This window comes from Saccharomyces cerevisiae, chromosome X (genome assembly GCF_000146045.2).
Source record: "Saccharomyces cerevisiae S288C chromosome X, complete sequence".
Lineage (NCBI taxonomy): Eukaryota > Fungi > Ascomycota > Saccharomycetes > Saccharomycetales > Saccharomycetaceae > Saccharomyces > Saccharomyces cerevisiae.
In genome coordinates, this window is record NC_001142.9 from 624,731 (window position 1) to 649,308 (window position 24,578).

Consider the following 24,578-nt stretch of genomic DNA (forward strand, 5'->3'; position numbering starts at 1 on the left):
CGCTATAAAGTACAGCTTCAAGAAAAAAGGACAAGCAGCGCTAAGAACAAAATACTCGTTCATCCTCTCCACATACGGCCGTACACAAGCAACAATAACACAATAATATGGACTGGGCAATCAATGTCGCCCATCCACGATTACTTTACAAGGATCCTAAACTTTCAGTAACGTTTATTGTGCCGAGCTTATTTCATATCATTATTGCTTTCGTGTTATTAGGAATATGTGCATCCGATTTTCTTTGCCCCAACGTGGCCCATATATCAGATCCCAACAGCCTTCGATCGAATGGTTCTTTAGTCTCAAAAACGGCGTCCCATGCATCTCATACTGGGGCATTAATGGCAGTTCTACTATCTTGGTGTAACTCTTCGCCTGACCTATTTTCCAACTTAATGAGCTGGGCAACCTCTACGAGAGAAACAAGGTCAACCTCAGTATCGCTATCAATTGGTGAGGTGCTTGGCGCTTGCGGCATTATCCTGTGCATTGTAGAGGGCTCCATTTTTATTATTATGTCAAGAACTCACATTGAAATCTCGCAAATTCAAAAACTATCCATCATGAGAGACTTGTTATTTTCTTTAGCTGCCATGTGCGTAATGAGTTACGTTTCCCTTATGAATCAGGTCACTGTGCTGAATTGCCTTTTGATGGCGTTCCTTTATGCCTTTTATCTAGTCGTTAAGTTAACTTTCAAGCTTAATCATTCTGCAGAAACCCCAGATGAAACTGCTGCGGATACGAGCCTCAGAGAAAACTCCGTTTCTCCTTTTTTGGATGACTCTCTGATGGCTTCTGGTTTACTACCACCAATACAACCTGGCTTTGACATATCCAATTCTATAACACACGGCATTAAGCCTAGTTTGCTATCTGCTATGGATTTCAATAGTTTCTTATCAATGCTTGAAAACTCATCTTTGGAGGAGGATGACTCAAGGAATGAAATGGCAGAATTGAACACTCTACGTAGCATGACGCCGGGACAACATTGGTCCGCCTCTGCAACAGTTGCAGGAGAGGCAACGAGTGCTGGAAGACCTTTCAGTGAGCCAACGAATGCGTTTACGGAATATAGAGATTCTGAAAGAGCAATAAATAGTTCCCCAGCGGTGTTCGCCCCCTACCGTGACAACCCTGATGATGAAGAGTCTCAAGAGCAAGTATTATTGGAGACAACAACGCATGGTCATTTTGGTGCGCAAGAAATGCGAAGGTTCTCCAAAAGGTCTCTGGGCTGGATTATAAAAATTTTCATACCACATCTCTCAAATTTTTCCCAGAAATCCATCTCAGATGCGATCTTTTCCATAATAACTGTTCCGTTTTTCATTATTTTCAAACTATCATGTCCTCAACCGCCTTCAGATATTTTGAGTTATGATCCCACTTTGAACAGATACTCTTTAACAACGTTACCCATAATTTTATTATTTATCCAATCAATTACTGCACCCTTCCTCCTTTGCAGTATACTTTCTGTGCTTTTGACATATCATCTAGGCTATCTCGTTTACCTTTTCCCTCTTATATTAGCTATGGCCTTAATTTTACTATTGACGGCTTTTATTACAAAGGTAAATCTGCATAACAAGTTTACTCTGTCATTAGACAGCTCTAACATTTTACAGGAAAAGCTACAAAAAAGAAAACTCCTCGAAAGGCTTAACACAAGCATCCAAATAATTTTTCTAGCTATCGGCATAATAAATATCATAATTTGGATATCACTTTTAGCCAATTCTCTTATTGAGATGATGGAAATTTACCAAAAAATATTAGGATTATCGAAAGCTATTTTGGGCCTTACCATTTTCGCATGGGGCAACTCAGTAGGAGACTTGATCTCCAACATATCTATGTGCAGGCTCTACAAAACCCAAACTCACTACCAAGACAGAGTTCGTTTAGCCACAAAATTTTTTATGATATCATGCGCATCTTGCTTAGGAGGCGTAATGCTGAATTCTATGGGTGGAATAGGCTTTAGTGGGCTAGTATCAATGCTTTTTATTGGCGCTTTTAATGATAACGAATGGTGGTTCCTAAGAAAGGTTAAATTACAAGAAACAAGTCAATTGGATAATACATTAAATTACAAATTCATAGTTTCTTGCGTCTTCATTATCCTACAGATTATTCTCTTGCTGTTATTCTTCGGAGGGCCTAACAATATTAAACGGCGCCTCACAAAGGAGATGAAGTTAGTCGGAATCTCTATGTGCGGACTATGGGCACTAGCCACGTTGATTAATATACTTCTAGAACTGTTTAGCTAAAGCTTGCAAGAGTGCCTCCCGAAAAATTTGTTTTTGTGACATTTATCTGGCGCCGTAACAGATCCGCGCAGAACACAGAACACCAAGAAAAGAAGTACTATTTAATTTCAAGATTACTTAGACTCCGTCATTCAAATCGCCCTTTTATTCAAACAAAAATGGGCCATATATTCTTTCTGTCTCAACCTTCGTTTCCTTGGATGAATTATTTTGATTGAGCTCCAAAAAAAAAGTTGTAGCCAGGAACTATCCAAAACTTCGATTGAGAAACCCATAACAATGATGCCTGCCAGACTTTTCATACTATATCTTTTTGTAGTACTCATGCCTGTTGTTCATTGTTCGTCCAACCTGCCCATCACTCCATATATCTATGAGCGTCTAGTATATTTTATTAAGGCAAGCTCTATATCAAGCTGCATATCTGACAACTTACTTCTTGTTAATAAAACCTTCAACGACGGAGGTTGTCCACCACATATTAACTTCTGCAATGATGAGATAATTAACCCAACAGCGGGTCAAACAGTGGTTGAATTAGTTCTTAATGCAAAAAAAGGTGAATTAGGCTCGGGTTATCTGGCTGTTGACCACGGAAAAAAGGTTGTTATTTTAGCATTTAGAGGATCCACAACAAGACAAGATTGGTTTAGTGATTTTGAAATATATCCTGTTAACTATTCTCCCCTTTGCGTTAAGGAATATCGTAAGCTTATAGAGGAAGGAAAAATCAGAGAATGTGAAGGTTGTAAAATGCATAGAGGATTTCTAAGGTTCACAGAAACTCTCGGGATGGACGTCTTTAAAAAAATGGAGTCGATTCTGGAAAGCTTTCCGGAATATAGGATCGTTGTCACTGGGCACTCCTTGGGGGCAGCATTAGCAAGTTTGGCTGGGATTGAATTAAAGATAAGAGGCTTTGATCCGTTAGTGCTGACATTCGCAACACCAAAGATATTTAACAGTGAAATGAAACAATGGGTAGACGAGTTATTTGAAACAGATGCTATAGAAAAGGAGTCAATTCTTAAAGATGAAATTCAATTTCGTAAGGGCTATTTTAGGGTTGTGCATACAGGTGATTATATTCCTATGGTTCCACCATTCTATCATCCGGCTGGTTTAGAGATGTTTATTAACAAAGTTGGTCTACCTCAGAATGCGGAAGATATTGAATACCGTGGTAAAAATAACAGGTTAACTTTAAAGGATGGATTTCGAGAGGGTATGAGCGGTTTGGTTGAAGACTGGTTACATGTCTATGAACATCGAGCCTACTTCATTGACGTAGTGGGATGTTCTGGACTTTAACATTCACCCACTTTTACGTTTTTGTCTATAACTAGCATATATAATACCGCTCTAGAGTTACTCTAAACTAAATGCGACCACTATTCTTAACTAATAATTGTTCTTTTTACAAATAACTCTTTCAAAACTTCTAATCTTTTCTCTTACGTTTTCCATTTATCTGCTCTTCTTCTGAAACTCTTTTTCCTGCATTGGCCCTCTCTTTGTTACATGAAAGAGGTTTTAGGGTTGGTAATATTTCTGGTTGTAAACTTCTTGAATACACTTGGGTAGCTAACTGCTTATTCCAGTTCTCCTGGCCACTAATCCCGGCTACGCTTTTGTTGAAATAGTATTCTTCTACAGCATCATAGCTATCATCACACATGTCTACTAGTTTCCACGTATGTCTTGGAGGTACTCTATCTTGACCGTAGATGGAAGCTTTAAAATTTTCATCCCTTGGGAAATATTCCTCACGTGGAATTTTTTGAGCGCTGCATGGCTAAATTCTACCGAATCCAATACGTATATCCACTACTCAACATGTTGGGGCACAAGTGATTACACACTTAATATCTCTGTCATAGAAGCTACTACAGAGAAATTGGTTGACACTAGATTATTAACAACACTCGAGAATGCAACCGCTTGGATTAACTCAAACTCTATTGATGAAGACGAAGATGATATGCCTCATGCCACTAACGTAGCAGACCGGCTTGATGGGTTATCCCTTAGCAAGCGCGTATATAGCATCTGTCACTACGAATTTTAGTGCGGATTCTCTCCGTAGCGTAAACGTTCTCTATACATCATCTACCCATGTTGCTCCACCTAGCAGAACATTTCAGAAAGAAAGAAGTCCAAGTAATGGCCAACAACCAGAAGGACAGCTTTTTTTATGAAGGCCCCCTACTGCATATTCATTAAGCTTAAGCTTGATCGGTGAAAAATGCTATAATCTACGTGTACTGGTCACATTGTTGCACATCTCAATTAATCAACGCTCTATTATTATACGGAAGATATAAAGGCATAGTAAATACACTTGCCTGAGGTATTGATTGATGAATTATTTTCCACGGCCCATGCGTTACTCACTTCGAAAATACATTTGAATTTTAGTGATAAGTTTTGCGATCTACTTTTGTTCAAGATAATAATACTGGGGTAGAATATACACTAAGAAGTCTCTTTGAAATTAAAAATATCTCTAAAAAAATCCATTATATAATATACAGTAATACAATTAGAGGCAGGTTTTTCTTTTGCACAATCAATATGCTTTGAAACCAATAAATTCATCCCAGGAACGGACTTCTGGTGGAACTATAACGTCATGAGATTCCAAAATTTTGATCTTTTCTGCAATTTTTGCCTTCAAACACTTTGCAAATAACAAAGCCGTTTGAGGTTCATTGAACAATGGGATAGCAAAATCAATAGCATTCCTTCTCATAATATAGTCAACATCGTCAGTGCTCTCAGCTCTCTTGGAGGCTAAATTGAAAACAGCTTTTATGTCATATTCTTGAAATAGTTCACGCAATTTTCTCTTATCATTCTTTGGAAATTTAATCAAAGAAACCTTTGCGTTCTTTTCTTTGATGTGTTCCTGTAGATACGTTTTAGTGGTCTCATTAGTTGTGTATATTCTGTAACCAATAGTGGCCACTATGGAAGCCACTTGGCCCAAGTATTCTCGAGATGTATCACCTCCAAATAATATACCACTTGGAGGTAGTGGTACATGGAAGTTCATGGTACTTTGAATAGCAGTCCAATAGCTTTCAATTAAATCTCTACCAAATGAAGCAACTTCACCAGTTGATGCCATTTCAACCCCTAAGAAAGGATCTGCACCAGCCAACCTTGTAAAGGAAAATTGAGGAACTTTAGTAGCAACATAGTCGTACTTTTTGTTGAGCATCAAATCAACAGGTTTTGGTACAATGTCACCGCCCAAAAATGCCTTGACAGCAATTTCAATAAAATTAACGCCTAAAACTTTTGAAACGAATGGAAATGATCTAGAAGCTCTAATGTTACATTCAATCACTTTCAATGTATGCTCCCCATCCTTGATGATTTGCATATTGAAGGGGCCAGTGATCTTCCAAGCTTTTGCGACCTTATCAGCAATGTCTTTTAGGGCAATCTTCACATCGTCAGAAAGATGTTGTGGCGGTAAGACTAAAGAAGCATCACCGGAGTGCACACCCGCATTTTCAACATGCTCGGAAATGGCATGTACCAAGACATTACCATTATAAGCAACGGCGTCCACATCAATTTCTTGAGCACCTTCAATAAATTTAGACATGACGACTGGGTGGTCTGGAGAAACGTCAGATGCCAAAGTTAATTTAGCCTTCAGTTCCTCCTCATTATTAACAACACTCATTGCCGCACCGGAAAGAACATATGAGGGACGAATCAACACAGGGTAGTTAACTTTAGAAGCAAATAATTTTGCTTCTTCTACTGATGTTAATTCACTCCATTCAGGTTGGTCAACATCAATAGAATCCAAAATAGATGAGAATTTGTGTCTGTTCTCAGCTCTATCAATATCGTTTGGATTGGTACCCATTATATTACAGCCGTTATCGTAAAGTTTCAAGGCAATGTTTTGAGGTAATTGACCACCGACAGAAATAATGCAACCCTCAGATTGCTCCAACTCATAAATGTCCATCACTCTTTCATACGATAATTCTTCAAAGTATAATCTATCAACTTCATCGAAATCTGTGGAAACTGTTTCTGGGTTATAATTTATCATGATAGTTTTCTTGCCTTGATCTCTTAATGTCTTCGCGGTGTTCACGGCACACCAATCAAATTCTACAGATGAACCAATACGATAGACACCAGAGCCTAAAACCAGCATACCATTTTCGTTGAACTCCACATCGTTCTTTGTAGCATTGTAAGTGGTATACAAATAATTGGTTTGTGCTGGAAATTCTGCGGCCAAAGTATCGATTCTCTTGACAAAAGGGATTATACCTAACGTTTTTCTTAAACTTCTGATTTCCAGTTCGTTAATGTTTGTGGAGGCGTGTTTATTTATAGTAACCGCAATCTGCTTATCTGAAAACCCTAATTTCTTGGCTCTCTGCAAGAGATCTTTACTCAAGTCACTTAAAGATTTAACTGATTCAAGCTCTTTATAGATATTAACAATGTTCATGCACTTGTAAAGAAACCATTTATCAATTTTACTCAATTCATTAACTCTCTCAACAGTATAGTTTTCATGGATTAAGGCCTGACCAATGGCAAGGACTCTTCTATCAGTTGGAGTTCTCAAGGCTTCATCAAGTTGATCGCCGAATTCAGTAGAACCTTGGAATCCCAATAATGATGGATCCACCTGTCTTAATGCTTTTTGAAAGGCTTCTTCATAGTTTCTACCAATAGCCATAACTTCTCCAACTGATTTCATAGAGGAACCAATGGATCTGTCCACGTATTGGAACTTAGAAAGATCCCACTTAGGTATTTTTGCCACAATATAATCCAAAGATGGCTCAAAGTTAGCCACTGTAGTTTTTGTGATTGGGTTTGGCAATTCTGGCAAAGTATAGCCTAGCCCAATTTTGGCGGCAGTGTATGCTAAGGGATAACCAGTGGCCTTAGACGCCAATGCAGAGGAACGAGATAAACGTGCGTTCACTTCAATAACTCTATAGTCTAGCCCATCAGGTTGCAAAGCGTATTGGACATTACATTCACCAATAACACCAAGGTGTCTAATGATTTTAATTGCGGCGGATCTTAACATATGAAACTCTTCATCTGATAGGGTCTGCGAAGGAGCAAAAACCATAGAATCACCAGTATGAACACCAAGTGGGTCGAAATTTTCCATATTACATACTGTAATACAGTTACCAACCCTATCTCTGACCACTTCATATTCAACTTCTTTCCAACCTTTCAAAGATTTTTCAACAAGAATTTGTGGGGCCAACGACAAGGACTGTGCGGCAAGTTCCTTCATTTCACTTGCATTGTTAGCGAAACCTGAGCCTAACCCACCCAAAGCGTATGCAGATCTGACAATAACTGGGTATTTGACCCTTTCAGCAGCCTCCAAAGCTTCATCCACGGTTTCACAAGCAAATGATTCTGCGATGGGAATGTTGATATCCTTTAACGCAGATGCGAAAAGATCCCTATCTTCAGAAGTGATCAAAGTTTTGATAGGAGTACCTAAAACTTTGACGTTGTATTTAGCCAAAACACCAGATTCATCCAGAGCCACCCCACAATTTAGACCTGTTTGACCACCGAAGGTTAAAAGTATAGCATCCGGCCTTTCAAGTTCAATGATATATGTGATGTATTCTGGTGTAACGGGCAAGTAATAAATCTTGTCCGCCAGGGAATGAGAAGTCTGGTTAGTAGCGATATTTGGGTTAACCAATATAGTAAACTTGTTATCTTCCTTCAGAGCTTTGATAGCTTGAGAACCACTGTAATCGAATTCACCAGCTTGACCAATAGAGAGCCCTCCTGATCCAATGACAAGTACAGAATTTACTCCTTCAACTAATTGAGGTTTGTAGTCCTCGGTAGTAAAAGCAGAATTCGTAGGCTCTGTTGATGTATAAATCGATGTCATTCTTTTCTTCCTGTCTATGTACTGTATTGCTCTTCCTTTATAGAACTAATTTTAACTATAGATGTTAGTTTTTCGATGCTTAAACTTAAATAGCGCTTCAAAAAAGAGATAAGGCATACTATAGAAGACGTATTAGTAATTATATATATACAAATAGCATGGCAGAAATGCTTATGACGGAAAAAAAAAGATTGGATTTTCTCGATGCTTACTCAAGGTGACACAATCGTTACGACATGGAGGTTCCTATCTCTGATATTCAAAAGTTATTGCCATCTCATCAATAAGAGTCATTCACAATAATCTATAGAATGCCGCAGGAAAGAAGACAGTGGTGGATGAGTCATTTTCTCAACCCTAGTTTACAATCTGAATGTTTAGGGGATTTACTATTTTTAATTAGGACATTTGAATATTTCTGATAGGGTAAAATCACTTTTTAGGGTTTCTGATTTTCTATTTTCCTCATTTTTCACAATAATAACAATGTTGCCATTCTTTTATCACTACCCTAAATGTACCAAATATTAGTAAGAAAAGAAACATTATAAAGAAAAGGAGGTTTTACAAGGGTCACTTGGTGAGATTAGGTCGTCGTTATTATTTTTATTTTGTGGGCGGGGTGTAATAGTGCTAAAAAGAGGGAAAAGAAATAGTATACCATTCCGCAAAGATGGAGTACATCAAGATTGCCAAAGTATCTAATGTAGTGCTGCATAGAAGAGGTACGGCCACACAAGGTACTTTACATTTGACTACTCACCATTTGATCTTTGAGTCACCACAATTGTCGACGGAATTTTGGTTTCCATATCCTTTGATCTATGGAGTGCATAAAAACCCGGGTAGTACATTACTGTCCAAGTTGACTTCCACTAATCAAATCCAATTGGAGGGAACGGATTCACAGAATTACAAGCTTTACCAGGGTAAGGATCTATGGTCTTTTGTAAATATCAAGGTAATTGGGAAAGATTATGCGGTATTCTCATTGGATTTCGGTGGTGATTTACATCTACAGGCAAGAAAGGTGTATGATTCCATCTTAAATTTGACGGTCCTGTCCAATATCACGCAACTATATGCATTTATTTACATATCCAACAATCTGGAAAGGAAACTACCTTCACCCGATAGCTGGGATATATATGACCCAATTAAGGAATTTCGAAGGCAGGGCCTCGACAGTAAAGATGAAACATGTCCTTGGAGGCTATCCACGGTAAACGAACACTATGAATTTTGTCCAACGTATCCCTCAAAACTTTTTGTACCAAGATCCACGTCAGATATATTATTGAAGCATGCTTCGAAGTTTAGATCACAGAAAAGAATTCCTGTTTTAACTTATCATCACAAGGCAACAGATTGCAACATTCTTAGGTCATCTCAACCATTACCGGGGTTGATCAATCAGAGGTCCATTCAAGATGAAAAATTAGTTTGGGAAAGCTTCAACTCATTTTGTAATAAAGATATTAGAAGAACGAAACATGTAATAGTAGATGCCAGACCCAGAACAAATGCATTAGCACAGATGGCGTTGGGTGGCGGGACAGAAAATATGGATAATTATAATTTTTTTTTAGCTGATAACAATATGGGTGTCGATAAAAGTCTAAAACTGCCCACAGTTACACGGTTATTTCTTGGTATAGATAACATTCATATTGTTTCCAACACAGCTGCATACATGACGGAAGTTATCTGCCAAGGTGGCGATTTGAATTTACCACTGGAACAGAATTTAATTAGGAGTCAAAAATTTTCCAATTGGTTGAAGTTGAACACTCTTATTTTAAAATCCGTTGATATGCTTTTAAAGTCCATCATTTTCAATCATTCCAACGTTTTGGTTCATTGTTCTGACGGTTGGGACAGAACCAGTCAAGTTGTATCACTATTAGAAATTTGTTTGGATCCTTTCTATAGAACTTTTGAAGGTTTTATGATCCTAGTGGAAAAAGATTGGTGCTCTTTTGGTCACCGGTTTTTGGAAAGAAGTGGTCATTTAAACTCTGATATTAGATTTCATGATAACACTATGCATTCCAACTTCAACGATGTGGATACCAATGGCGATGATCTTGACATAGGTGTTAACACTCAAGACGATTATGCTGAAGATGATGAAGGAGGTGAAGATGAGACGAATTTAATTAATTTGAGTAGAATTTCCAAAAAATTTAACGAAAACTTTAAATTGAACAAGAAAAGTCTAAAGTTCGTCTCCCCAGTTTTCCAACAATTTTTAGACTGTGTATACCAACTTTTGACGCAAAACCCAGATCTATTTGAATTCAACGAAAGATTTTTAAGAAGACTAGTTTACCACTTGTATTCATGCCAATATGGAACATTCCTTTCCAATAGCGAGAAGGAGAAATTTCAACAGAATTTGCCAAACAAGACTAAAAGTGTCTGGGACTACTTCAGATCTAGAAGAAAGCAGTTCATAAATCCAAATTTCATACAGAGAAAAAGAAGCGGCATGAATGAGCACGATCAAAACCTTGAAGAGGAAGAAAAAGTGGAGTGGATTTCGCCGGATCTGAAGAAAGTCCAATGGTGGTGGCAGTTATATGGAAGAAAAGATTCAGAAATGAATGATGAATTACGCCATAAACGAGACTCAGTACCCATATCGGTGGATAAAAAGAGTAAAGAGCATAGTAATTCCGATGGCGGTAAGGGTTTAAATTTGTCAATTTTTGGATTTGATATGTTTAATAGAAAGTGATCTGGTTAACGGCAAAGAAGACAAATAAGTGAGTTAGTATTTTGCATACAATGATAGAAGTATAGAAAAGTTCAAGCATTTCTCCGTTGTTAGTATACATATATATATATTAATTTTAATGAATAAGGGTACATATATTATGAGCATAACGAGTGGCCGATCGGCAAAGGGGCTTACAATTTTACAACACCAGATTTCCAACTAACACCACACCACTGAGATATTAGTATAGCCAATCCTCTCACTGCCTCCACAGTTTCCTTATCACAACCAATATTCAAGGCACCTTTCAAATGCCCACGCAATTGAGGATTAACATCTTGTGGAACCAAAGAAGCAATTATCACTAAACTTGTCTCTTGCGCAGATAGTATCTCATCAAAGGCAAACAAAGGGCCATATACATGGACCAGTGTATAATACCATAAGTCTGGGTACGAAGAGTTTAGATTGTTTACCACGCGGGTTGAGACTTTGTTGTATATTGAATTCCAATGCCGTAAGCCGTTCTGTATGGTATGATCTCTTTCCTGGATTGTCTTGTCATGCTTCCTTCTCATAGAGGTTTCCGAAAGGGGAGAACTGTTTCCCATGGCAGCCTCCCACGGGTCTATTGGGTCTAAGTGCGGTACTAAAATGTCCGGAGTAGTTTCCTTTAGCATAGTCAGGCCATTGATCGCTCTTGGAAGGCCGGCCAGAGGTCCTGTTTTAAGAATAACTTCTCTAAATTTTGCTGTCAATTGCTTTTGGAAAAAAGTAGGTTGTTGGTAATTCTCATTGATCAAAGTTTTTCTCATTGGTAATTCTGAGCGCAGTAAGTCAATGGTTTGGGAAGCTAATGTGAATCTATACATGTGTGCATTATCATTACTCAGTAGCATGGCATAGTGGTATAATTTAGGTATTTCCTGTGGCTCATTACAAACACTGAACGTGGCGGCCGCAACAAGGTACCATATATTCTTCAGTTTAGGGTGAAATTGTGATAATTGTATCAGCCTTTGTGCATTTAGTATCTGGTTCATTCTTGAAATACTTGCAAAATATATATGTATTTTTTATGATAAAGTAAAGGAAGTTTGGCAAGTGGAGCCTGCAGTGTGGCACTTGTATATATGTATGTGTAAGTCAGTACACAAGTATAAGCATATATGGTTATGCTTCGTTGAGTAATTATTAGTCACACATTTTTTTAGGCTCTTTAGGATCTGCATTTTTTTTTTGGCAAGCACGAATTGAAGGACAGAAAAAAGAAAAAAAGTGATGAGATTGAAACAATAACAAGGTAAACAAGTAAATGGGAAGCCAATAAACAAAAAAAAAAAAATTAGAGTAGAAAGAACCGAGAATGGTTAACTCACATGGAATACGGTATATTCGGTTGAAGCAGGTCTTTAATCGTGCATTGGACCAATCGATTTCGAAATTACAGAGTTGGGACAAGGTCAGTTCATGCTTCCCGCAATATGTGAATAGCAAGCAGGGCGCTATAAACGTCGCCAATTGTCAGCGCCAATTAACGGAATTCTGGACGGAGCTTTGTCAACGAGAGTTTAAAGAAATTATGGAAGAACGAAACGTCGAGCAGAAACTAAATGAGTTGGACGAACTGATTTTGGAGGCTAAAGAACGTTACACGGATCGTGATCAAGATGAAGTAAACAAAGGGCCCGCGATCGATGAGCTCTCCAGCAAAGAGCTTGTGGAATGCCATTTATACAGCCAACGGATGCATGCCATACACGAGATAGACGAGCGGCTTGCGAAAGTGAATGAGATGAACGACCAGTTAGCCCAGGAGTTGAAAGACTTAGAGACGCAAGTAGAGGTAGAGAAAAACGAAATTGGCAAGATGTACGATGAGTACCTGGGCTCCCACACGGACCAACCGGCCAACGTGCTGCTGGTACAGAGCCTCAATGATATGGTCTTGGAATTGAAGGAAAACTATTGATTAGTTGTATAAATTTCATAAGTGACGTATAAGGAACCTGTTTTATGTATTCATTAAGCGAGGCGAAAAGCGAGGCGACATACTTCTTTTCACATCAACTCGAACAGAGAAAAAAGTAGACATAGAAAGAACCCAAAGACCACAAGAGCAAACAATGGTACAGCTGAGAAGAACGTATGTATATATGTTCGTGGTAAGCTCGTTGGTATGCACGTATCTTAGGCATCACTACCAACAAAGTGTTTCAAGCGATCACGTCGACTAACGACAAAGTTGCTCACTTTGTCGTGTTCATGTGGGAGTCGTGGCTGTTTGTAAAGATGTTTGCTGAGGACATCGTGACTTTCCGCAAGCTACAGGCCAACAAGTACGTGTTAGGGGTGCTGATCTGTTCATTATGCGCAAGTGTAACGAGTGAATTCGCCCAAAGCGTGGTTTCGCGGGGACAAAGGGTGTTCGATGTGAAGGATATTATTTGTAATTTCTGGGGCAGTCTGCTTGGTGTGGGCATTGCCTTCTACCAGGACCGATAAAAAGAGATTATACGGAAAATCATATAAATGTGTTTATGTACAGGCAAGTTTACGTAGACTAGATTACTTTAATTGAATATATGCTCTGTGAGCAATGGCTGTCTTGTGAATCTGGTCCCTCTTTTCAAAGGCAGACGAAGTGCCTTTGGCAATGGCAGTGAGTTCTTCTCCCAAACGCACGGCGAAGTCGCTCGACACTCTTTGGTTTGCGCTTTGTACGATCCAGTTCCACGCGATCCTATTTCTTTGCCTCTTGTTCAGAGGCACAGGAATGACAGAAGCCTTGGCCACGCCTGTGTTGAATGTCTTGGTCATCATCAGCGGAGCTAGTTCGTCGAGTGACTTTTCCAAAGCCTGGATGGGGTCCTGCCGGGTCTGGCAGTACACCAGATATAAGGCCCTGGACAGAATGGTTTGTGCCTTTTCCTTCTTACCGTGGCGCATGATCATGTTTGTGATGTGATCCAGCGTTGCGTTCTTGCGTGGAGGAATGGGCACGGACTTCAGTGCCTCCCATTGTGCCAACTGCTCTGCAGTTGGCTTTATCTTGGAGCCCGCCTGTGAACCCTGTAAGAGGTCTACTTTGGACTGGCCCGGTGGAGCCAGCGAGGTCTCTGGCAGGTATTCTTTTGCAGAGAACTCTTCCCTTAGCTCGTTGATCGCTTCAAGCCACTCGTCGACCCCTTTCTCTGCCGATGGTTCGCTAGCTGGTGTTCGTACTGACGACTGGAAACGAGCAACACATGTCCCACTTTGCCACAGGAGACGTGGCCTGACTAACATATACCTCCTCGCACAATGCAGCATTATATTCACCTCAGATCCGTATCTATCTATTTTTCTTCTGAAAACGATAGCTGCTGTCTTTTCTGTACGTGTATAATGTGCATTGTATGTAGTAAGCTATTTCTCAAGCAAATGTAGATTGGAGCCAAGACGAACATTTAAAGCCGTATAGAACTACTTTGTTTCTTCTTCAGATGATCATTTCTCATATATGGTCACGTGGCTCGATGTTTATCGCTTTATCTTTTTTTTTTTTTTTTTTTTTGCTTTTCATTTTGGCTCTGCTCTCTGTATTAGCTCATCATTTAACGCAAATGACCACGAGACAATAAACCGACGAGGAATGTGCTCATATGTCTCGCCAATACCTCTAAATAATTGACCGCGCGATTATTTAGTGTGACCAGAGCAAAGTAGCTTTGCGTCCGACCATGCAACCATGGATATACTCAAAAATGGCAATAGTGTGCCCCTAATACGTTTGCTGGCCAGTATCCCTTTCTGAAATAAGCTAAACCCTTGCAACCACCAGGGGTGCCGCCGTCCTAACTTTCCAGCCTGGCAGCGCGTCGAGTCGCCGAATGTTGCGGGCGCTGCCCCGCCCGCAACACCGCGCCCGCCCTGCCTCAGCTTAACCGAAACCACACGGGTCTGCCATCTTCCATATACCCTGGCTCTTCTTTCACAATGCCCGCTCACAACGCCAACTGCAAAAGAAGCCCGCCCTTAGTCGGTTTTCCCCACTTTGATATAACCCCCCCCCCCCCCCCCCCGCATCAACTGGTAATTTAACCCAAACACCACGGGGTCATAATTTAAAAGCGAAAAACCTTAAAGCGTTCTCGAAGAAATCTTCCTGTAGATGATGTCGTAGCAAACTTATCTTTTAGAGTGTTTGTGCTTACTGCATTGTCAGATCAAAATTTACGTAGCCGCCCTTTTCAACCCCTGTCGAAGAGTAGCATAACAGCAGCGTAGTGAACGTGCATGTTCACAAATACACGTACAATATTAATATACAATAGTAAGGTGATGAACACACACACACACACACACACACACACACACACACACATATATATATATACAGGAGATCAAGTTAGTGTGAGGGGACGACTACTGAGTTTGAAGTTCTTTAAAGTGTTAAAGTTATTTTTCCCCTCTCCCACCTCGTTGGCAACCTCTCACCCACCGCTTAGCAGCATGTCTCCGTACATGACCATACCTCAGCAATACTTATACATAAGCAAGATACGTTCCAAGCTGTCTCAGTGCGCCCTTACTCGACACCACCACAGAGAACTTGATCTACGAAAAATGGTGGGCCACGCCAATATGCTGGACAGGATCCTCGACGAAATAGACGAAATCGACAGCGAGGTAGTACTGTGTGACGCTGCCGATGGTTCTTCTACTGCAGAAGCTCATTCCGCTTCCCCAGCATCCAGCGACTCTTCTCCTCTCACTAATAACATCCGGCCCATTAGCATTATGTGATTAGCATGCATTTTCCCCTTTTCCTTTCTTAAGAACATTTTTACGACGCGGATCTGCCCGTCATCGCATACGAATGTTGAATCACGCCAGAATCACCAAAGAAAAAAACTCGTTCAGTTCCTAGGTTTTATGAGCCAGGAACAATAGACTTTTATCGCATATTATTTCTATACGTGCACTTATATATGCACACATATGTTTATATACATATACATACATACGTGTTTCTTTTCAGCCTGTGTTTTTGTCGGGTCCAAAAACATACAAGGCAACATAATATTTTGACATAACTCAACGCAACATAACAGTATAAAACATAGTTTAATAAAAGAGAAAAAAAAAACAATATTTTTAAGCTATCGCTCTTGCCGCAATGAACGCCAACTCTACCACGACAGCAATCGGCCTCACCAGCCCCTTCGAAAAGCTGTCCTTCTTCCCTCATTCGTCTAATTTAATACTGGCTCATTTGCATGAGATCATCTTCAGCTTCGTCTTCTACCAGCTCGCATTCTCCGTTGTCGCACCGTTCTTGAATAAAGTGGTCTTTCGCAAGCACTACACCACGATCCGTGACCCACTGCTGAAAATTGATTTCAATGTCCACACCGTCTCGATGATCCAGGCTGTCGTCTCGAACACCGTCCTGTTGCCCACCCTCACGACGCCAATGCATTATAATGTTGTCACCTACACAGATTCGTACAGTTCAATGGTATCTTCCCTCAGCGCAGGGTACTTTATCTGGGACTTGACTATGTGCGTGCGTTACTTCAAGCTTTATGGTCTCGAGTTCACGGGCCACGCCATTGGCTCCGTATATGTGATGCTGTTGTCCTTAAGACCGTTCTGCCAACCCTGGATCGGCAGGTTCCTTATCTACGAGGCCTCCACTCCCTTTGTGAACATCAATTGGTTCATCATGCAATGTAACGCCAAGAGCAAGAACTCTATCCCTCTGTGGTTTAATGTCGTCAATGGCCTTTTGCTCATGACTGTGTTTTTCGTCGTCAGGATTTGCTGGGGCTCCATCGCATCCGCTCTCTTATTCAGGCAGATGTGGAAGGTAAGAGACGAGTTACCCAAGTTTTCTGCTGTCACGATGATGTCGCTGAACATTTTCATGAACCTTTTGAACGTGCTTTGGTTCAAGAAGATGATTAGAATCGCCAAGAAACTTGCAAAACCAGCCCCAACGTCGAAGCTAGACTAAACCTACCTTTTTTTCTATCTTCAACAACGAAACGCCTTACACACACACACACATACATCTACATACATACATACAAATATACATATATGTAAACTTGTATATTCATTCCTATTAACCAAAAAGAGGCAATTAAACTTTTCCCTCTTTTTCTACGTCATTTACTCAAAAACTCTAATTCCTTCGTCTCTGTTCTGCCATTTTCTCCAGAAAAAAATCGACGGGAAATAAAAAAAAAAAGACAACGAACAAGAGAAAAAGTTCGCGAATTATAAACCACTTCTATAATTAACAGGAAAAGGAAGGAAAAAAAAGGAGGAAATAGAAAACTGCAGGCCTTTATTCATGTTTGATCTTAAGACGATTCTCGACCATCCTAATATCCCGTGGAAATTAATCATTTCTGGGTTCTCGATTGCCCAATTTTCTTTCGAATCTTACTTGACGTACAGACAGTACCAGAAGCTATCTGAAACAAAGTTGCCACCTGTGCTGGAAGACGAAATTGATGATGAAACTTTTCATAAATCAAGGAACTACTCCCGGGCCAAGGCCAAGTTCTCCATTTTCGGTGACGTCTATAACCTAGCCCAAAAGCTAGTTTTCATCAAATACGACCTCTTCCCTAAAATCTGGCACATGGCCGTTTCTTTATTGAATGCAGTCCTGCCAGTCAGATTTCATATGGTCTCCACTGTCGCACAGAGTTTATGCTTCTTGGGTCTCTTATCCAGTTTGTCTACCTTGGTTGATTTGCCACTCTCTTACTATAGCCATTTTGTCCTGGAAGAAAAATTTGGTTTCAATAAATTGACCGTCCAACTATGGATCACCGATATGATCAAGAGTCTGACTTTGGCGTATGCTATTGGTGGCCCAATCCTTTACCTGTTCCTTAAGATCTTTGATAAATTCCCTACTGATTTCCTTTGGTACATTATGGTCTTCTTGTTCGTTGTCCAAATCTTAGCCATGACAATCATTCCAGTCTTCATCATGCCCATGTTTAATAAGTTCACTCCATTGGAGGACGGTGAACTGAAAAAATCTATTGAAAGTTTGGCCGATAGAGTTGGGTTCCCTCTAGATAAGATTTTTGTCATTGACGGCTCAAAAAGATCTTCTCATTCAAACGCATATTTCACAGGTTTGCCATTCACCTCCAAGAGAATTGTTTTGTTCGACACTTTAGTGAACAGTAATTCTACTGATGAAATTACGGCTGTTTTGGCCCATGAAATCGGTCACTGGCAAAAAAACCACATCGTTAATATGGTCATCTTTAGTCAATTGCACACCTTCCTCATTTTCTCCCTTTTCACCAGCATCTACAGAAATACATCATTTTACAACACCTTCGGCTTTTTCTTAGAGAAGTCCACTGGCAGTTTTGTTGATCCCGTTATCACTAAGGAATTCCCCATTATCATTGGATTTATGTTATTTAACGACTTATTAACTCCACTCGAATGTGCCATGCAATTCGTGATGAGTTTAATTTCCAGAACTCATGAATATCAAGCTGATGCTTATGCTAAAAAATTGGGCTACAAGCAAAATCTATGTAGGGCTCTAATTGATCTACAAATCAAAAACCTTTCCACCATGAATGTAGATCCTCTGTATTCTAGCTATCATTATTCCCATCCAACTCTAGCTGAAAGATTGACCGCTCTAGACTATGTTAGTGAAAAGAAGAAAAACTAATCTATAGAGTACACATATTAGCATGTACCGTTAAATTCAGCTTCGTTATGTCTATATCTACATACATACACAGGTATCTACTATAAGAATAAAGGAAAGAAAAAATAAACGATTAAACATTTTATTTTTTTGCATCGCTATCATCATTACCTTTCTCATTGTTATCATCATTATCTTTCCCATCTTCATCGTCATTTTCTTCATCATTGATTATTTCAATGATTTCTGTGGTTTCAGTCTTCACGGTAAATGGTTGGGGTTCTTCAATATCCTCATCATTAACCATGAATTGGTTCAATCTTTTGAACTCTTCATTTTTCTCCTCCCTAATGGCATTATACAAAAGAAAATTTATCCAAACTTCTGCAAAACAGTAAATAAAAACAGAGTTATTGTGAACGTAAAAGTTTGACTCCCAAAGGTACGAGATACTTGTCAAAATAAAAAAAATTAGTAATCTAACTGGCACAACAGATTGGAAGTATTTAACATTGTTTTCTAACAGGGGAATTAGATCATGAACACCGTTAAGAGTAAACAGAAGAGCGAAAAGACCCAATTGACCACTATAACGTGACAGTGTTAACTGCGGTAAATTCATCGCTTGCGTTAAGACTATGAAATATGTATTTTGCAAAATAGAATTAACGTTCTTTAAACAAAAGAAGGCGATCGTGAATAAAAATGCTACTCTGAAAAAAGCAATATTGGTGGAGTTCAAGGCTTGAGCCATTTTCTTAGAATTTATTCTTTACTTTTGCTGAATGCGATACTCTATTATGTTGTAAATTGTTACACTACCATTCAATTGTCTCTCTTTAAAGATTGATCGACATTATTTTCTTTACTTTTTTGGTGTTTTCGCGCTAAAAGTGGCGTGCTAAATGCCAAGTATTATTCTAAAAAATCATTACGCCATACACAAATATTGAAGACTATCTATCTAACTTAACACCAACTTGCTTTATTAAAGAGTCAATATCCTTCAAAGACTTAGTGAAATACAATTCATCGTCAATATAAGGTTCTTCACCGTCGCTATTGTTCAAGTTTTGTATTGATTTTAAGTAATCCTGCGTACACAGGATACTCACTTTACTGTCCGTCGTGGATAGTTCATTCCACTGCCTAATACTTAAATGGTTTTTCTTGTGTCTTTTATACGTTCTAATTGAATCATAGTTATTCTTTCGCAATACAAAGGCTATTGAACATATAGTCTTACATTGGGAACAAAATATATCGTATTCCTCATCTTCATCGTTTGGATCAGTATGCACCTCCAAAAGAGTTGTCCGTGGTACAATGGCCTGAATTTTCCGTATGCGTTTTAATTCAGTATTATAAAAGACGATCAATGAAGAGTAACATTGCCTAACAAAAGCATCATTGAACAATAGAGTATCTTTATTGTACTTGTCCAAAACATTGATCATTAAATCAAACATATCAAAAACACATGCTTTCTGAGTTAATTTATAATCCGTAATCGCACCAAATCCATATGGTAGCCAGAAATCTATAGTAAAATTGACAGCTTCATTAAAATTATAACCTGTATTAAAACCAGCATGGTAACATTTAGGAAACGTGATAATATATTCGTTGGGCTTTTGCACAGCTTTGTACACAGGAATACCTGATTTCTTGAAATTTGGATCGTACGGAGATATTAAAGTCACTAGCTGATGCAGTAGGTCTGGTTGTTTGATAAATAAGTCTGGTGACATATCATTTAATAGATCGTTGAATTTCGTACATCCCGATTCGGGAATGCTGTACCAGACCTTAGGGTCACCTTCATGTTGATAGTTAGCACTTAGGGTATACTGATCTTCCATATGCCAACAAAATGTGGAAAATAAGGAGCCTATGTAAATCCAAGGAATAGTCATGCCAGAAATATTTCTTTTAAATAACGGTAATAGCGAATTATGAGCCATAGGCAAGTTAGTTAAATTCATAGGATGATCGCAATATTTGAGGTAGTCTATCAATTCGTCCCCATTTATATTTTTGGGTATAAATTCTCTCGTCGGAAAGCCGGTAATTTGACCTGGCAATTCGTTATGTATGTCAGCACCGTATTTAACTGTCGTTAATGAACTGCGACGATTCTTGGTCACTAAGCTCCAAAACATCTCTTCCAACTCATCTATAGACAGTTTTCGTGCTGGTAATAACCTTGAATTTTGACGTTTACAATATTCTTGAAACTCTGGTAGAGAATAGTCATGCGTGTCCTGAGTGAATCCGTAATATCCGTTTCCGACGATACAAGTGTTACAAATCCAATCGCCAGAGGGAACACGTTCCAAAGGTGGTGATAAACAATATATATGGAATGGTTTGTCACATGAATCACATAAAATTGTTCTTTTTGGATCATTTGTCTTGCGACAAACAATACAAGCATCATCATCGTCCTCCTCAAAATCCGACCCAGAATTCGAATCTGGCCCAAGATCGAAATCGTCCTCGTCATCACTTAATAAGGATTTTGGATACTGGTCAGCATGCAGCGCCGTGTGCACGTTCTCGTTCAGTGAATGAAGAAATATGTAGTATGAGGCAATATATTTCTCAAAAATTTCCTTTAACAAGCCGATTGGTACGTTGAATTTTTTAGAAATGGTCCTCCATAGACTGATGTCGCCTCTTAATTGGGAAATATCTCTAAATTTCAATTTTCGCCTGAATGACTGTGTAGTGTCAGTAAGTGTCCGATTGTCTTTTATTAGTTCAGAGAAAACGTCATAAAAGTACACTTTTTTTTTTAGTATTTCCGATGCATGAGTAGAATCTGAATATTCTACAATCGTATAAGGTTCCCTAAGTATAAGTTTCGATGGATCCTTAACGGATCTTTTAAAATTATTTAACTGTTTCATAAAAAATAGCCTACACCTATTTTTCAGGTCTAGGTTCTCCAGATTTTGAATTCTTGGTTGAAAAGTAAAATTTTCCATATCAATAGAAAGTGGCGGGCAGAACCCGTTTGGTGGTACGACCTTGACCATACCATATCGTACACCAAGCCTTTTAATGTGGGGGTTAGAGAGATAATCGATCGGATTTTTGAATTCTTGTTCCGTTGGATACAGGGCAGGAATTTCCTCCATGATAGTGATACGTTTTTTGTGCAAGATGAGATTAGTTAATATGATCTAGAGGTAAAATTGACTAAGTAGTCAGATCTTATTCTACATTGAGCCTGCGTTGTCAACATGCACATCTCTGTCTCTTGGGATGATAATTTTTCAATGATGATTCCAGGGTTACTTTAACGTTACACAAAAGAAATTAATTAGTGCGGCTGTTTCTGTGAGCGGGGCAGTAAGTCCGAAGCCCTTGATATTAGCCCATACCCTACACATTTTACTCGTTTGCCCTACATCAGATAAAATACTGGCCCTAAGCCCTCCTAATCTCTTCTGGTTACACCTAGGGTAAAATATCTGCCTTTCTTTGCATTCAATGCGTTACTTCTATATCACGAGATGAGCATACGGATCGTGTATAATACTAAAAAGAAAGCTCCTGAAAGAGTTGTGACAAGCAAGACTGTATACTACTCCTTCTACGAAAGTTAGTTCGAGTTCTTGATGGCACTTGGCTATTCTATTTCTTGAACCTTTGAGAAAGAACAGAAGTAAAAGGCTGTGTATTCTGCTACATGAAATACAGTAGTAGTCACAGTACAAAAATACTCTAAACCAGTAATAAAGCCACATATATATGTATTTCCTTTCACGTGATGCGCTGGGATGTTATCATCTTATACGCAATTAGCCGCCCATATGCCACCCGGCGCACCGGGTCGCACACACACCCCCGTGATTCGCGATATATAGCGGCCAATCAACGGCGACCTCCAAGCGCGTGCCGGGTGGGCCCCTCGCCGGCCAAGCAGCGCAAGGATATTCCCATCTTCGAGCTCTTAGATACAACGCTTATAAAGAACGCACTTTTTGCATTAACCTCTTTTTTGTATTACAGAACAAACATTTTAACTTGCCCTTTTTTAAACTTTCTTTATCTCTCCAGGACAGGCCAATTGGATAAATTTTGCAAAGATCAAACAGTAACACAAATTTTAGCAACCTAAACCCCCCTCATAAACGAAGACAAAAGTGCTCCTCCTCAAGTCAAATTTGTCTTTCTTTTCTTTCATTTTTTAGTCTGTTGTTATCCAATTTATACTGAATCTTTGAGAGAAAACAAAAATAAAAAAAAGAATGGTTTTGCCAAGACTATATACTGCTACATCCCGTGCTGCTTTTAAAGCAGCCAAACAATCCGCTCCGCTTCTATCCACTTCGTGGAAAAGATGTATGGCCTCAGCTGCTCAATCTACTCCAATCACCGGTAAAGTTACCGCTGTCATTGGTGCCATTGTTGACGTTCATTTTGAACAATCAGAGTTGCCCGCTATTTTGAACGCTTTAGAAATTAAAACACCTCAAGGTAAGTTGGTTTTGGAAGTTGCTCAACATTTGGGTGAAAACACTGTCAGAACCATTGCTATGGATGGTACCGAAGGTTTGGTCCGTGGTGAAAAGGTTCTTGACACTGGTGGCCCTATCTCCGTCCCAGTTGGGAGAGAAACTTTAGGGAGAATCATCAACGTTATCGGTGAACCTATTGATGAAAGAGGTCCAATTAAGTCCAAACTAAGAAAGCCAATTCACGCAGACCCTCCTAGTTTTGCAGAACAATCTACTTCGGCTGAAATTTTGGAAACAGGTATCAAAGTCGTCGATCTATTAGCTCCTTATGCCAGAGGTGGTAAGATTGGTCTTTTCGGTGGTGCAGGTGTCGGTAAGACTGTGTTCATTCAAGAATTGATTAACAATATCGCCAAGGCCCATGGTGGTTTTTCCGTTTTCACCGGTGTTGGTGAAAGAACAAGAGAAGGTAATGACTTGTACCGTGAAATGAAGGAAACTGGTGTCATTAACTTGGAAGGTGAATCCAAGGTCGCCTTAGTGTTCGGTCAAATGAACGAACCTCCAGGAGCCAGAGCCAGAGTCGCTTTAACTGGTTTGACGATCGCTGAATATTTCAGAGATGAAGAAGGTCAAGATGTCTTGTTGTTTATCGACAATATCTTTAGATTTACTCAAGCTGGTTCAGAAGTCTCTGCCCTTTTGGGTCGTATTCCATCTGCCGTCGGTTATCAACCAACTTTGGCCACTGATATGGGTCTCTTACAAGAAAGAATTACCACCACAAAGAAGGGTTCTGTCACTTCTGTGCAAGCCGTTTATGTTCCAGCCGATGATTTAACAGATCCTGCTCCTGCCACTACTTTTGCCCATTTGGACGCTACTACCGTCTTGTCAAGAGGTATTTCAGAATTAGGTATTTACCCTGCAGTGGATCCATTGGATTCTAAATCAAGGTTATTGGATGCCGCCGTTGTCGGTCAAGAACATTATGACGTCGCCTCCAAGGTTCAAGAAACTTTACAGACCTATAAATCTTTACAAGATATCATTGCTATTTTGGGTATGGATGAATTGTCCGAACAAGATAAACTAACTGTCGAAAGGGCAAGAAAGATTCAAAGATTCTTATCTCAACCATTTGCTGTCGCCGAAGTCTTTACTGGTATCCCAGGTAAATTAGTGAGATTAAAGGACACCGTTGCCTCGTTCAAAGCCGTTTTGGAAGGTAAATACGATAATATACCAGAACATGCTTTCTATATGGTTGGTGGTATTGAAGATGTTGTTGCTAAAGCTGAAAAGTTAGCCGCTGAAGCCAACTAGAAGAAATAAAGCTTAAACCAAGGGAAGCAAAATTTGAAATACCGAAGGTAGAACAATAAGGATGATGGGAAAAAAAAGATAATTTTTTTTTTTTGTTTTTCCCTGCTTCCTTCTTGTTTATTGGTATTATTATGTTACGATATTCATTCATTATCCTATTGATATT

The 24,578-nt window shown here is 39.3% G+C and overlaps 17 protein-coding genes across 17 annotated transcripts; 11 read left to right on the top strand and 6 right to left on the bottom strand.

Moving 5' to 3' along the window:
- Nucleotides 1-107: 107 nt before the first annotated feature.
- Nucleotides 108-2,285, top strand: ECM27 (Ecm27p; the record flags this gene model as incomplete). Its single annotated transcript, NM_001181764.4, has 1 exon — nucleotides 108-2,285. The coding sequence occupies one exon, from the start codon at nucleotides 108-110 to the stop codon at nucleotides 2,283-2,285; it is 2,178 nt and encodes a 725-aa protein (NP_012640.4).
- A 324-nt stretch (nucleotides 2,286-2,609) lies between these two features.
- Nucleotides 2,610-3,596, top strand: LIH1 (putative lipase; the record flags this gene model as incomplete). Its single annotated transcript, NM_001181765.2, has 1 exon — nucleotides 2,610-3,596. The coding sequence occupies one exon, from the start codon at nucleotides 2,610-2,612 to the stop codon at nucleotides 3,594-3,596; it is 987 nt and encodes a 328-aa protein (NP_012641.2).
- A 130-nt stretch (nucleotides 3,597-3,726) lies between these two features.
- YJR107C-A (uncharacterized protein) lies at nucleotides 3,727-3,963 on the bottom strand (the record flags this gene model as incomplete). The annotated part of the gene is made up of 1 exon (NM_001395036.1): nucleotides 3,727-3,963. The coding sequence occupies one exon, from the start codon at nucleotides 3,961-3,963 to the stop codon at nucleotides 3,727-3,729; it is 237 nt and encodes a 78-aa protein (NP_001381966.1).
- Nucleotides 3,964-3,981: 18 nt separating this feature from the next.
- On the top strand, nucleotides 3,982-4,353 carry ABM1 (Abm1p; the record flags this gene model as incomplete). Its single annotated transcript, NM_001181766.1, has 1 exon — nucleotides 3,982-4,353. The coding sequence occupies one exon, from the start codon at nucleotides 3,982-3,984 to the stop codon at nucleotides 4,351-4,353; it is 372 nt and encodes a 123-aa protein (NP_012642.1).
- Nucleotides 4,354-4,854: 501 nt separating this feature from the next.
- Nucleotides 4,855-8,211, bottom strand: CPA2 (carbamoyl-phosphate synthase (glutamine-hydrolyzing) CPA2; the record flags this gene model as incomplete). The annotated part of the gene is made up of 1 exon (NM_001181767.3): nucleotides 4,855-8,211. One exon carries the CDS (start codon nucleotides 8,209-8,211, stop codon nucleotides 4,855-4,857), a length of 3,357 nt encoding a protein of 1,118 aa, NP_012643.3.
- Nucleotides 8,212-8,884: 673 nt separating this feature from the next.
- On the top strand, nucleotides 8,885-10,951 carry YMR1 (phosphatidylinositol-3-phosphatase YMR1; the record flags this gene model as incomplete). The annotated part of the gene is made up of 1 exon (NM_001181768.1): nucleotides 8,885-10,951. The coding sequence occupies one exon, from the start codon at nucleotides 8,885-8,887 to the stop codon at nucleotides 10,949-10,951; it is 2,067 nt and encodes a 688-aa protein (NP_012644.1).
- Nucleotides 10,952-11,124: 173 nt separating this feature from the next.
- Nucleotides 11,125-11,976, bottom strand: PXP2 (Pxp2p; the record flags this gene model as incomplete). Its single annotated transcript, NM_001181769.1, has 1 exon — nucleotides 11,125-11,976. One exon carries the CDS (start codon nucleotides 11,974-11,976, stop codon nucleotides 11,125-11,127), a length of 852 nt encoding a protein of 283 aa, NP_012645.1.
- Nucleotides 11,977-12,299: 323 nt separating this feature from the next.
- On the top strand, nucleotides 12,300-12,905 carry NNF1 (MIND complex subunit NNF1; the record flags this gene model as incomplete). The annotated part of the gene is made up of 1 exon (NM_001181770.3): nucleotides 12,300-12,905. One exon carries the CDS (start codon nucleotides 12,300-12,302, stop codon nucleotides 12,903-12,905), a length of 606 nt encoding a protein of 201 aa, NP_012646.3.
- A 154-nt stretch (nucleotides 12,906-13,059) lies between these two features.
- Nucleotides 13,060-13,438, top strand: YJR112W-A (uncharacterized protein; the record flags this gene model as incomplete). The annotated part of the gene is made up of 2 exons (NM_001184523.1): nucleotides 13,060-13,079; nucleotides 13,129-13,438. 2 exons carry the CDS (start codon nucleotides 13,060-13,062, stop codon nucleotides 13,436-13,438), a joined length of 330 nt encoding a protein of 109 aa, NP_878107.1.
- Nucleotides 13,439-13,501: 63 nt separating this feature from the next.
- RSM7 (mitochondrial 37S ribosomal protein RSM7) lies at nucleotides 13,502-14,245 on the bottom strand (the record flags this gene model as incomplete). The annotated part of the gene is made up of 1 exon (NM_001181771.1): nucleotides 13,502-14,245. One exon carries the CDS (start codon nucleotides 14,243-14,245, stop codon nucleotides 13,502-13,504), a length of 744 nt encoding a protein of 247 aa, NP_012647.1.
- Nucleotides 14,246-15,211: 966 nt separating this feature from the next.
- Nucleotides 15,212-15,721, top strand: YJR115W (uncharacterized protein; the record flags this gene model as incomplete). Its single annotated transcript, NM_001181773.3, has 1 exon — nucleotides 15,212-15,721. One exon carries the CDS (start codon nucleotides 15,212-15,214, stop codon nucleotides 15,719-15,721), a length of 510 nt encoding a protein of 169 aa, NP_012649.3.
- Nucleotides 15,722-16,094: 373 nt separating this feature from the next.
- On the top strand, nucleotides 16,095-16,934 carry TDA4 (Tda4p; the record flags this gene model as incomplete). The annotated part of the gene is made up of 1 exon (NM_001181774.1): nucleotides 16,095-16,934. The coding sequence occupies one exon, from the start codon at nucleotides 16,095-16,097 to the stop codon at nucleotides 16,932-16,934; it is 840 nt and encodes a 279-aa protein (NP_012650.1).
- Nucleotides 16,935-17,276: 342 nt separating this feature from the next.
- Nucleotides 17,277-18,638, top strand: STE24 (zinc metalloprotease; the record flags this gene model as incomplete). The annotated part of the gene is made up of 1 exon (NM_001181775.1): nucleotides 17,277-18,638. The coding sequence occupies one exon, from the start codon at nucleotides 17,277-17,279 to the stop codon at nucleotides 18,636-18,638; it is 1,362 nt and encodes a 453-aa protein (NP_012651.1).
- Nucleotides 18,639-18,759: 121 nt separating this feature from the next.
- On the bottom strand, nucleotides 18,760-19,371 carry ILM1 (Ilm1p; the record flags this gene model as incomplete). Its single annotated transcript, NM_001181776.3, has 1 exon — nucleotides 18,760-19,371. One exon carries the CDS (start codon nucleotides 19,369-19,371, stop codon nucleotides 18,760-18,762), a length of 612 nt encoding a protein of 203 aa, NP_012652.3.
- Nucleotides 19,372-19,573: 202 nt separating this feature from the next.
- JHD2 (histone demethylase) lies at nucleotides 19,574-21,760 on the bottom strand (the record flags this gene model as incomplete). The annotated part of the gene is made up of 1 exon (NM_001181777.1): nucleotides 19,574-21,760. One exon carries the CDS (start codon nucleotides 21,758-21,760, stop codon nucleotides 19,574-19,576), a length of 2,187 nt encoding a protein of 728 aa, NP_012653.1.
- Nucleotides 21,761-22,395: 635 nt separating this feature from the next.
- DMO1 (Dmo1p) lies at nucleotides 22,396-22,746 on the top strand (the record flags this gene model as incomplete). The annotated part of the gene is made up of 1 exon (NM_001181778.1): nucleotides 22,396-22,746. The coding sequence occupies one exon, from the start codon at nucleotides 22,396-22,398 to the stop codon at nucleotides 22,744-22,746; it is 351 nt and encodes a 116-aa protein (NP_012654.1).
- A 130-nt stretch (nucleotides 22,747-22,876) lies between these two features.
- ATP2 (F1F0 ATP synthase subunit beta) lies at nucleotides 22,877-24,412 on the top strand (the record flags this gene model as incomplete). Its single annotated transcript, NM_001181779.3, has 1 exon — nucleotides 22,877-24,412. One exon carries the CDS (start codon nucleotides 22,877-22,879, stop codon nucleotides 24,410-24,412), a length of 1,536 nt encoding a protein of 511 aa, NP_012655.3.
- Between the last annotated feature and the right edge of the window lie 166 nt (nucleotides 24,413-24,578).